The 13,074-nt window shown below is 36.1% G+C and overlaps 1 protein-coding gene across 2 annotated transcripts; it reads right to left on the reverse strand.

Moving 5' to 3' along the window:
* Positions 1-10: 10 nt before the first annotated feature.
* Positions 11-2,789, reverse strand: LOC112707289 (DNA repair protein recA homolog 3, mitochondrial). Of its 2 annotated transcripts, XM_025758963.2 has the most exons (4): positions 2,340-2,789; positions 1,874-2,022; positions 1,043-1,215; positions 11-404 (listed from the first exon to the last, which is right to left on the reverse strand). In XM_025758963.2, exons 2-4 carry the CDS (start codon positions 1,953-1,955, stop codon positions 372-374), a joined length of 288 nt encoding a protein of 95 aa, XP_025614748.1. In that variant the 5' UTR covers positions 1,956-2,022; positions 2,340-2,789; the 3' UTR covers positions 11-371. The 2 variants fall into 2 exon arrangements, 1 of the variants encoding a protein (XP_025614748.1); XR_011864827.1 differs by lacking the exon at positions 1,874-2,022 and having other exon boundaries at positions 2,340-2,756.
* Between the last annotated feature and the right edge of the window lie 10,285 nt (positions 2,790-13,074).

Raw genomic sequence — 13,074 nt, forward strand, 5'->3', positions numbered from 1 at the left:
AAAAAAAAGCTATAAAGAATATACATATACATTATATACACATTCTTTTTCGTTAGTTTTATTTTCATTTGGACCAAAGAGAGAGAAAGTTCAGTCACCTATATGATATGCCGTACAATATTCCTATATTAAGTATTAACAAGTACTTATGATCAAAATCTAATGTTCTACCACTATCTGTCATTATCCTGATTCTCACGGTTTTCATCGTGAGGAGTTTCAGCAAAAACTTGTCCCTGGTCTCTAACATCTCTGAACATTGAAAAAAATGAGTTGAGCCCTCAGATGAAGCACCTCCTAAGATCCATAATAACATAGAACTGAATGAATTCATGGAACCGGGGTTCGGACCGCCTTCTGCTTGTCGAATATCAGCTTGCCCAGGAATCTGCACGGGGTTTAGGCTACAGAATAAAAGGCATTTCACAAGTTGAATTACATCAGTAGAATTTAAACCAGATTAGCTTCACCAAACTCTTATAAACTGATAAACAAAACCAGTCATTTACTATCCAAAGGAAATGCTCAAGCAGGGCTAGTTCGAATCTTAGAATGGAAATTAGTTTGACTTCATTACAATCTTTGTGATGTATAATAAGAAAAAAAGTTAAGTTCAATTCATTAACAATTAGCAATAATATCACTATATAAGTACATAGATCTATAAGAAAAATATCCAATCTCAGATCATTTGAACTCAATTAAAATCAGAATAAAAAACAGAAATGCTATATAATACAAGTAGAAGCATATATCTTTGAACATGAATAAAAACAGAATCAATCAAAAAATTTCTAGTGCTGATGAATCTTTTTATAAGAAGGCTATTTTGAGTTATTACCATAACTAAGTAGAACTAAATGATAATACTGGCTAAAATCACATTCTATTGGTGAAAATTTTATAGTTCTTATACTGATTTGGCAAATCCTATAATAGATAAGGACTTAAGTGCAGCCACCACTACCGATATAATCCTACACAAGTTACAATGGGAACCAAGGAAAGTATTAATTAAATCAAAAGGGAGCTGCATACTTACACTGTCAACAATAATTACGTCAACTGAACCACTACGGATTAAGGTATCCACAAGACTAAGTGCTTGTTCACCACAATCTGGTTGTGAAAGCAACAAGTTTTCAGTATTCACACCAATGGATTCTGCAAGTGCCTTATTGAGAGCATGCTCAGCATCAACAAATACACAGTAGCCTGCACGAAATGAAGATATGAATGCAAGCATAAACTAACTACAAAATCCTTAACATAGATTCCTTACAAATACATCATAGTAGTAAACAGACAGCCCTTCTTACTTATCTTCGGTATTATGATGTTATTAATTGTGGTAACTTCATTTTTATGATCAAAATAGCATAAATTAAGCCTGAAATGTTGATATAGCCCACCAAGATACTTGTAGTACAAAATTTAAATTATACACATTATACCTCTTACTTCTCTCTCTGCCAAAAGGATAAGAGAAGTGGAAAACAGAACACAACCTGTTCACAACTGGAAACTAGCTAGGTGCTAGCAACTACAAATTGTTGCTGCAGTGCAGAAACAGTGATTAATGAGGAAGTAGAGATATTTATCTAGTGATTTGCCACTTCCAAGTCATAATTGAGTTACAAGACACTGACACTGGGATAGGCATTCATTTGGTGTTACAACAGAGAAGAATACATCCACTGTATTATCACAATGTATACAGAAAATCAAAGGGAGGGAGATTAAAGCAAATGCCTCTTGTGATTGACAATAACATATTGACAAGTTGACAACTATAGGGGTTATGGTCACATTACAACCCCAAAAACAATATAGACATTATCATCAGGGGCAAAAATTAGCATCTATAGATAACCTCCTTGCTCCTGTGCCTCTGAAATCACATGTAAAGCAAGAGTTGTTTTCCCAGAAGCCTCTGGACCATATATTTCCATCATGTATCATCTACGTTTTGTACATTTTGTGACATATATTTAACGGCACCGGAGAGTTGGAAGTTGAAAACTGCAAGTAAACATCGTTAGCCACTCTGATCTGTTATTGACTTAATACAAATTTTGAACCTCTAATAAACCATTAGATATTTAAGCAAAATTCAAATATAGCATTAATATCCAGTTTAAGATAATTAGTAGTACAAGAATGGAACCAACTCCCTGCATTAATGATAATTAATCAATCAATTTGTTTCACTCTTCATTAGTAATCAAATAATCATTCAATAAAAAATTAAAACACAAAACATTCAAATATTCAGTAATCAAATAATCATTGACCATGGCATAAATAAAAAACGCAGAAGAAGTTAGTAGTGAACTGACCGTCGAACTCTAAGGTTTTTTTCTTGGTTGAGCTTCTGCTCTTTGAACTCGAAGGAAGGAAACTGGAATGGAGATGGGTTTTTCTTCTGAGCAGTCTGAGAAGAGGGGGCAGAATCGTGACGGTGACAGAGGCCAGGCGACGAACACAACTCAGAAGACGGTAGTGGGTTGGAAGAATTTGCGACGACCAGACGAAGACGATGGTGACTGAGCGCCCGACGGACGGCGGCAGGAGCGCGATGGAGCAGATGAATACCAGAAACTGACGCGCCGAGGTCGAGGAAGAAGAAGCTGCGATTCTTGAAGGATGAAGAAGTACGGACGACCAGACGACGATGGTAGTGGCTTAGAGCGACGGACGGCGGCAGTCCTTGCGGCGGTGGTGGAGAAGCTAGGGTTTCTGTTTCAACTTCCTTTATTGATTTGGGGAGAAGCTGTTAAGATAAAGGTATTCAAAGGGTATTTTTGTCTAATCAAATAAAGGAAGGATGTTTAAGTCTTTTTATAAAATTAAATAAATAAATATTTTTTATTTTTATTTAATTAAAAGGGTGTTTTAGTAAAAATTGTGATATACTATATATTTAAAAAAGAAAAAATTAAATGCTGACGTGGAAAATAAATTCCACATGTTTTATTGTTATTTGTCCATATCTTAAACGTATCGATACGTATTAATTTATCATCATACCGTAGCAAACACCTTTTTCATATAAGTGTATCTTTCTTAAGAACTCATATATGACCATAAATTCTTTAAAATATAACGTAACATGAGTCTGATATATAGCTGTATGCTTTACATACAACACCAAACAGCTTTAACAAAATAATTGATAACTTTAATTACAAATTTAAAAGTTCCAATTTATACCAACCAAAAAATAAAAATCTGACAGTTGTTTACCAATAGCCCAACAACTTATGAGATTGTCAGAACAGCCATGGAGGAAAAGAAAATAGCTCCGTCTCTGTTTGATTTTATAATATATGAAAGGTGTTTCATGCTTATTTGAATATATCTATAAATATGATATTAGCAATAATTGCTAGTGAGGAAAGGAATGTAATGTGTAGGTCCAATTAATGTTATGTCTACTTCATATTTTCATCATTACTTATAAATGAATGGTCCTACAGTGTCATTGCCTTTTATAATTTATCCAATAAATATACATCAATATTTATAAAATGAATGGGTAGAGAAAATAAACTAATAAGCATTATTTTTTTTTAGTGTATAAGATGATAATAATGACGTACAGATGAGGTCACTGTGTGCAGTATGGTGGTAGCCAGAAACTAATCAGCATTTGGTAACAATTAACATCCTCTTAATCATAGATTAGCTTATTTTAATCATAAGATCGAGAAGAATGTATATATTACAACTTCTTGTTCAAACTGTACCTATAATAATTTTTAGTTGAAATCATGGTTAGATAATGATTAAGAGGATATGATTACTTCATATGGAGGCAGTTTCATGATACATATATCCATATTATTAAGACACGTTGATTAATTACCACATTAGTATTTTGACGAAGGTGATGAAATCTTAGCTTAACCTTATTATATATACATGTAAGAGATTGCTTTCTAATAATGACAATTAAATCCATAAATAGAATCATAAAATATATTCATACTAGTACTCCAGTTATTAAGTTATACTTTTTGCTATTTTTAAACTATTAAAAATATAATTATTTATGTATATTTTTTATTAATTATTTTTTTAAAAAAATACTTCCATAATATAATATTAAAATTTTTATGACCTAAAAGTCAAAAGTTCTTTTTTTTTTTTAGTTTTTCATGATATTGTTTAACTCGCTAAGTCAAGAATTAATCCGTTACGGATCGGAACTCTATTTAAGAATTTGTCGTTGGCCAATGAGTTGTTACATACACAAAGCGAGATTCGAACCCCTGATATTTACTTATACTAGTGAGTTAACTACTGAACTAATCTAAATTGGTTTAAAGTTTAAAGTTTAATAATCATTACTAAACCCCAAAAGAAAAAGAAAAGTTCGCATTAGGTAAAATAAAAAAGAAGTAAATTTATGCAAACCTAAAAAAAAAAAAAACTTGTATGAAAGGATATCTTAAAGATTGATATAACAATTTATATGTTTCTTTTTATTAACTTAAATTTTGATAGGAAGATTAAATTAGTTAAAGATCTATCAATTAATTAATAATTAACAACCATTACACCCTTAAATATTAAATTGTCAATAGTTACATACAATTAGGTTATTAAATAAAGCAAGAATTGGAGGCAGTGACGATGCTAGAAGAAATTTTAGAAAATTGCCGCATTATACATGTGTATGCTTAAAGGTTGTCCTTAATTAATTGGTGAAAGTCTAAAAGATATTCCTATGGTGTATATAAAACATCACACAGCTGTAGACAAAGTAAAAGAAATAGTATAGGGTTTCTCTTATTAAAGGAGATTGAGTGAGAAAGAGAGAAGAATAATAATGCTAAAATATTATTAGCTCACAAGAGGACAAGAAAAGGAACAGCTTTCAAAGGGCGTCATCAAAATATTTAAGGATTTTAAGGAAGGTTGAGAGAATAGTGGGGGCCAAATAATGACTACAAGGAATGTTTCATCAAAGAGGGTCAAGATCCATGTCAAACCCCATCCCACTAGAATATGAACAGAGATGAATTCTTCAATTATTTTATAAGCATTATGTATGCTTTAATTTCACCTAACTATTAGGGTTTATAATAAATTTGTATTTAAAAATAGTTTTAATCAAAGATTGTTAAAAAGCACTAAATATTATTAGGGGTTTATTTACCGTAAAAGAAGTATCCATGTATTTATTTAATTGATTTTTATATACATTTAATTTTATTAATTTAATCATTAATTGAATAGAAAATTTTCATTAAATATATCAAGTGTATAAAATCTTTATATGTTTACAAATTATTAAAGTTCTGGTAAAGTAAGAGTTTGGAGAGAAAATCAAAAAAAAAAAAACAATGTTTGAAGTATAAAATAAGGGTTAAGTATTTTTTTTCATTTCTAAGGTTTTGGATCAAAATTGAAATCGTTTTCGACTTTTTTTTCGTATTAAAATCATCCTCAATGTTACAAAATGTTATAAAATCGTCTTTTTGTCTATAAACATTATTTTTTGGACAATTTTACTCTTAAACAAAAATAAAAAAAATCCTTCTTACCCTCACCACTAACTTCTCTGCATCATCATCATTGCTACGCATCTCTCTTCCTCTCCCTTTCTCTTTTCATCCCGTTACCATTGCCACCATAACTGTCACACCTTCTTTCTCTCTAAATCACTATCACTCAGCCACAAACTAAATCCAGCAACAGCAACAACCAAATTCAGCAATTTCAGTAAATTCAGCAACAGTAACAATAAAATGAATCAACAGCAATAGCAACATCCACAAAATAAATGAACAACAAAAATTTTAAATTTAACAACAATTTAACAATCATCAATCACAACTTAAGATTCAAAATAAAAAACAACAGAAATTTAAAAACAAAAAAGAAATGATGGTTATGTTTTTCAAAAATTAAAAGAAATATAAAAAAAAGAAGAACGAACAGAGAAGGAAGAAAGTGATAGTGCAGGAATCTACTGCCATCAACCTCTGGCCGCCGCCGCCTTCAGTGCACCGATTCTACCCTCCGTCTTCCTCCCTTTCTTTTCTTCTTCCTCTTCCTTCCAACTGTCACCCACCGTCGCCGTCTGTCGAAAGCCAGCAGCCACTACAAGCACCGCCTCTCCCTTTTCCAAAACTCGATCCCAAACCCGCACCCTCTGATCTCTCGAAACTGCCGCCCACCACCTTTGATTTCTAGACAAGGATGAATTTGAGGGCCTCCTATTGAACACCCCTCGTCTTATCACAATGCTTCCCACTCCAATTCCACTTTTCCTCTCACCCATCCCGACGCCATCTTAAATCAGACGCTGATAATCGCTCTAATGCAAAATTGCTGCGGTGCTTCATCATCACCCCCAAAGAGAGCGAACCAGAAACAAAAATCTTCTTCTCAGTCCTTTCTCTCGCTTACCCAAATTTCAGAGGAAAAAAATAAATAAGAAATTTTTGCATAATCGTGCTCCCATTCAAACCCAGATCGAGTTTCTTCAGCTGCTAAATCCTGTTCCATCAAAGTTACAATATTTTATGCATTTCTGAATCATAGAGAGTGAAGAGAAGGAAAAGTTTGGTTTTAATGATTTGGTGAGGCAGAGCAGGAGTTTGGAGAAAGAAAGAGAGAAATAGGCTCGGTGATGATGATAAAGAGGGTTGGGGGTTGGGGGTTAGTGGGGGAGGGAAAAGGGTTTTTTTAAGGGCAAAATTGTCTGAAAAAAATTGTTTATGGATAAAAGGATGATTTTATAACATTTTGTAATATTGAGAATGATTTTAATACGAAAAAAAGATCGGGGGCGATTTTGATTTTGACCCAAGATCTTAGGGACAAAAAAAGTACTTAACCCTATAAAAAATTATAACAAGTTTCCCTCCTTATTATTTATTTTTACTTTTTTTTGTGTTTTTTCCCAATTTTTCTCATTTTTTATTCTTGATACAAATTTAATTCTAATCGGTTTTTTTTAACAAGTGAGCTCAACACAATAAAGTAGAGCGACGAAGTCACAAACAAAGTCTCAAACAATAAATACAACGACTTATAACATAAAAATAATCCCTATTGTTATCTCCGACATTGCCATCAACAACCAAAAAGATCCAAACTACACCGTTCTCTATAACTATTCAAAGATCTGAGAAACACCTCTTTCACTTCAGTATCCTTGTTATTGAAGATCCTCTTGTTCCTTTCTTGCCATACATTCCAAATAATTGCGAAAAAGCATATGAGCCACTTGTTACGCTCCTCTTTCCTATTAACAACTTCTGTCCAACTCTCAAAGTGTTCTTTTAGTGAACTCGGAATAGCCCACAGCCTCCCAGAGTCAGGTAGTCATTCACACCACACCTACCAGGTAAACTCACAACCAAGAAACAAGTGATAGATATGTTCGACTTCTTTTTTACACTATACACACATGTTATCATCGTGGCTAATAATTCCTAGCCTATGCAATCTTTCTTTGGTATTCACTCTTCCTATCAAAATAACCAGACAAATAACCCCACTCATGGCAGAACCAAACATTTCCATAATGTTTTGGTGAAATTGTAGCTGGTGATGTCCTTCGGGAGTATTTTTTACAGCAACACCTGCACAAAGGAGTTAGTTGAAAAAATACCTTCCTTGTAAAACTTCCAAATAACTCTATCTTGCGTATCACAAGCTAACTTCACAAACCTTAAGGTCTCATGCAATTGATCCACCAATTCTAACTCCCATTGGAATAAAACTTGCCTCCACTGGAAGTTTCAAATCCACTCTAACCCGTCCCAAAACCCACAGTCTCCTATGACAGATCCTCTTTGGTTTGAAATAGAAAAGAGCCTCATAAAACACATCTTTAATGCACTGCTTTGTAGCCAAATAACTTCTAGAATCGGGTCCTCCTTCCATCACCCACCTCCATAGACAAACTAGTAATCATCTTATCTTTCACATTACGATCTTTGAACTGCAACTGGCAGATATCCTTCCAGGGACCCCGTGTACTAGGCAGTTTTTGAGATGATAGCATCACATTAAGGTACAAGTTATGAAAAGAGCATATATAATCTTCCATAGGTGACACTCCTCTTTTCAAAATCGCCACCACCACTTGAAAAGGAAGGTTGTATTCTTTACCACGGCATCACCCACCCCCAATCCTCCTAACTTTTTAGGAGCCTGAACCACTTCCCACTTGATCAATGGCAAACCATTCCTGCCTTCCTCCTTGCTCCATAAAAATTTTCTCTGCAACGAAATCAACTTGTCTGTTACTGCTTTCGGCATCTTATAGAGGCTCAAATAGTATACCGGCAAGCTATTCAGTACTACTTTAATAAGGACTAACTTACCCGCTTTATTGAGCACATTTGCCTTCCACAAGCTAAGCTTCTCCTCTACTTTATCAATTATTGGTTTCAAACTGCTCACTTGTCTTGGGTTTGCTTTTAAGAAAATACCAAGATATTTGACTGCAAGATTAGCCTCCTTACAACCCAATAGGTTGCACATATTGTAGGTCCACGGCTGGTCACAATTGATTGGGATCAAACTTGACTTATCGAAGTTGATACTTAACCCCGACATCATCTCAAAACATCTTAGCAACCTGACATAGTTTCTAATGGTCTCCTCCTCTGGCGGACAGAACAATATAGTGTCATATGCAAACTAGATATGTGATAACTCTATATTATCCTTACCAACCAGTAATGGTGAAATACGTCTGTTTCTGACTGCCTCCCCAACCATCCTATGCAAGACATCAACAAGTACAAACAAAAATGGAGACAATGGGTCACCTCGTCTCAAACTCATCTCCATCTTAAATGGTTATATTAGTGAGTTGTTTATCGATATCGGTATAGAAGTTGTACCAACACATTCCTTCACCCATTCCCTCCACCTCCAACCAAAGCCCATCTTCTATAACACTATATCCACGAAGCTCCACTTAACCGGATCATACGCCTTCTAAAAGTCTAATTTAATGATCGCAGCTTTCTTCTTCTTCATCTTTAACTATTGTACTGTTTTGCACGCAATAAGTGCCCCATCATGTATTTTTCTACCCTTGACAAATGCACTCTAGGTCTCCCCTACCAGACCTGGCATCACTGATATCATCCTGCGGACCATCACTTTAGAGATTACTTTATACATGCAACCTACCATGCTAATCGGTCGGAGGTCCTTAATCTCTTTGGCTCCAGTGAACTTTGATGCTAGGGTCACCCACGTAAGATTCGAATCAGAAGGCAGCCTTGATGAATGAAAAATTCAAGTACAGATGATGTGAACCCTGCACCAATTTTGTCCCAGCATTTTTTAATGAAATTCATGTTGTACCCATCATTTCCAGGAGCGTTAGATGACTCACAATCCCAAACCTCCTCCATTGACGACATTCTCTCCAATGCTGTAGCCTCTTCTTTGTTGATCCGATTTACCAATCTATCCCTAAACCCCACAACAGGCGATCTCTCTTGATGATACAAAGTCTTATAAAACTCTTTGATAGCAATCTTGATCCGCACTTGATTTCTTATCAGCCTTCCATTAATCATCAATGCATCAATACTATTATTCCTCCTTCTTGCCGACGCCAAGTTATGGAAGTACCTAGTGTTCTTATCCATGTCCCTCACATGCCTAGACCGCGACATTTGCTTCTAGTGTATTTCTTTTCTCACATACCACCACTTACAACAGCTTACCACGGCCTTTCTTCTAGCCTCAACTGTATCATCACACACTCCATTGCCAGCCATTTCATCTAACTTCTTTATCTCCTCCTCAAAGCATTGAATTTTCTTGTCCATGTCACCAAATTTGTCCTTATTCCATCTCTCCAAAGGTAGCGTTAAAGCCATCAATTTCTCTGTAAACTACAGCTCCCCAAGATTCCTCCATTCCTTCCTAATCATTCTTAAGAAACCCTCATGTATAAACCAAGAATCTAAGTTTCGAAAAGGTCGTGGTCCACCTCTGAATTTGGAATCCTCTACTATAATCGGGTAGTGATCTGACAAACCTCTCGCTCCACCTTTTAATTGAATTTTCTGAAATTCCTCAAGCCATTCTACACTTAACAGAACTCTATCAATACGATTCCAGGAGCCGCCTCTGAACCAAGTAAATTTTCGATCATACAATTGTAAGTCCACTAACTGCATATATTGAATCCAGCTACAAAGCTCAATTCCTCCCACATAGCCAGTTTCTCCATTTTAGTAAGAGCACCATATACTAAACGGAACGTACAATTGAACTCATAACCATCTTTCTCCTTTATAATAATTACTCATTTTAAATTGCATGTCATCCCACATTAACAACAGACCTCCGGATGTGCCTTCCGACTCTACAAACTCTCACCCCATAGCATCGCTCCCCCAAATACGTACCACATCAAACTTAGTCATAAGTTGCATCTTAGTTTCAACAAACCCTAACATATTCACTTTTTGCTTTTTTTTTCAGTTCTTTCACCATATTTAATTTCTCAACACTCCGTAACTCCCTAACATTTCAAGAACTAAAAATTATTTTAAAATTGTTTTACCCACCTTTTTTACGTTTTTTGGTCTACATCTTCTTGCCTTCTCTTTCTGCTTCGCTAATCTCCTCTTCTGAGCTAATGCCTCATTCTGCTATTGAAGAATTGTCATGATATAATATTCATCATTGTACTGGACAGCTCCTGATTCAACAGCCAGCACCCACGTCTTCCTATTTTCCAGCATCTGCTCCTTTCGTTCCTAATCTTTACCATCACTGCTTCCCGGATTTGCAACACCAATGTCCCATGCAATCCCAACCCCGACCTTGCCTTCATCAACCTCCACACAGTTCAAAGTTAAACTGTCTATAGATGCGTCATCTTTGCCTATAACACGACCAACTTGCAGACGAGCGATATTTTTCCGAGGCACTACACAACGCACCGCCGCTTCCTTGTTAATGTTGTCGTCCATGGAAGAATGCTGCCCTGTCATCGCCGTGTTTGAATGATACCCAGGTGACGGGACAAACTCCGTTGGTGGGCATGCCTCCGGTTGAAGATCGCGGGCAGCAATCACCGCTGCAGATCTAACCGCACCGTGTCCCACACTAGCCTGTCGTTCCTCACCGGCTACAAGCTCTCCCAGGCTTCGCGAAACCGTTCCACCGTCACACCCTGAGATCTCCCCTTCAACTTGATAACGAAACGCAGTGCATAACCCAGGACTCGGAGCGGGTTCAACCCGGTCACCCCTCGCCCGACCCGAATTCACAAGCCCACCTCCTATAGCCGCTTTAGCATGAGTGTTAATGTGATCTGGGCTTTTAACTAAGGAAAGGAAGCCCACACTCTCTCCTTTGGCACACCTGTTACAACCTTTTTTGGGCCTACTAAGAAGCCTGCTTCGGGTTTCCTTTTTTCTCCAACAATCATTTTTCTTTGGCCCATCATTATTATAATCACAGCTAATTATTTTTTCTGATTCAGCATCATTAATTATCAAATCATTATATCCCATAAAATTCTCACTACCCTCTAAAACAGAATCATCCGTTTCCCTTGCTGCATGAATTTGAATTGAATTGCAATTACTCCATTCATTCAAAATATTCTCTGAAATTACTACTCTACCCTTATCTGTTTCTTCCTCCCTTGGCACCGCTATCACCAACTCAGCCACCGGATCTCTGCTTTCCACTCGATGCATGGTACTCAAATTGCTAGCAACCATCTCGCATGCTTTTGGGAGATAAGGATAACCTTCTTCTTCAATCTTGCACTCCACTCCATAGCTCTCATAATCAACCTCTTTAACCAGGACATCGAATCTGCTAGTACCAATTGTGACATGAATTCACTCGTTGATGATGTTCATGATACAAGTATCTATTTGCACCTGTCCCACACTGAATGAGTGGCATGATTTAGTGGCTTTGTCACATCCAATTACTTCTTTCCATTGGCTTCCTATGATCCTGAACGTCTCTGCTGACCATGTATGCAGAGGAATACCAAAGCACTCTAACCATACCCTTCGAGTTTCACTGCGCTCCTCCTCATCCCATCGCCATACGCTATGGAAAATTTTTAGCAAGTCATTCATTTTGAACGTGTAAATTTCTTCTGCATTCAAGACATTATCAAAGGTCATGAGTGCCTTGTACGCTCCTAGTTCTTATACTTGTACAACTTGAGGCACAATTTTTCCAATCATAGACTTCAAAGAAGAAAAGTCAATAGCCTTTGTCGACCCACCTATTAGACTCCTTTGTAGCCAATCCAGGTTCTCTTTTGCCATCGGAATTTCCATCTTCTTTGTCCACCCATTGCCATGCGGATCATCTTTTTTTCCATCCTTCCTCATCTCTTCCACATTCTTCCTCTAAGATCTTGTACTTTACTCAACTTGAGTTTGAATTTTGGCAATGTTCTGGACGACCTCTGCCTCATGAATTCTCTTCCTATTCTCCACTTTGTTGATACCTAATTTCTTCGACTGAAATAACCTTTTCTCGTAGCCTCATTCTATTCATCTCCGCAATAGCCTTCAAAGCTCCCCCTTTGTTGTATACCGGATGAACGCAAACACATAGATATTACCATTTTTTTGTTTTCGTGAGAGATAGATATCATTTATACGTCCAATCTAGTTGAATAAGTGGTACAACTCCCTTTTTGATATATCTTCAAAAAAATGATCTACAAAAATAAAGAACGATTCGTTTTCCAAACGACAATACTCTTCTCGATTCCAAACCCTCGGATCTCTACGAAATTGCCTAGTTCTACCCCTCCCGATATTTCCCTCTCCCTCTCCCTCTCTCATTTTTTCTCTCATTTTTAAAAGAGGCCCTTTAGCTAATTCTAACCGGTTACTATTCCAATCAATCAAATTCAGATTTGATCGGATCGGGTTCAATTGCAAAAATATACTAAGACAATCCGATTAAATTTAATCGGTTTAATTTTTAAATTTACTCGAATCCGATCCAATCGAGTCTGATTATACCTCTAGTCTCAATTTTTTTAAAAGAAAAATTATCCAATCTAATACTATTTAAAAGAACAAATAA

The sequence above is a fragment of the Arachis hypogaea genome, chromosome 8 (genome assembly GCF_003086295.3).
Source record: "Arachis hypogaea cultivar Tifrunner chromosome 8, arahy.Tifrunner.gnm2.J5K5, whole genome shotgun sequence".
Classification (NCBI taxonomy): domain Eukaryota; kingdom Viridiplantae; phylum Streptophyta; class Magnoliopsida; order Fabales; family Fabaceae; genus Arachis; species Arachis hypogaea.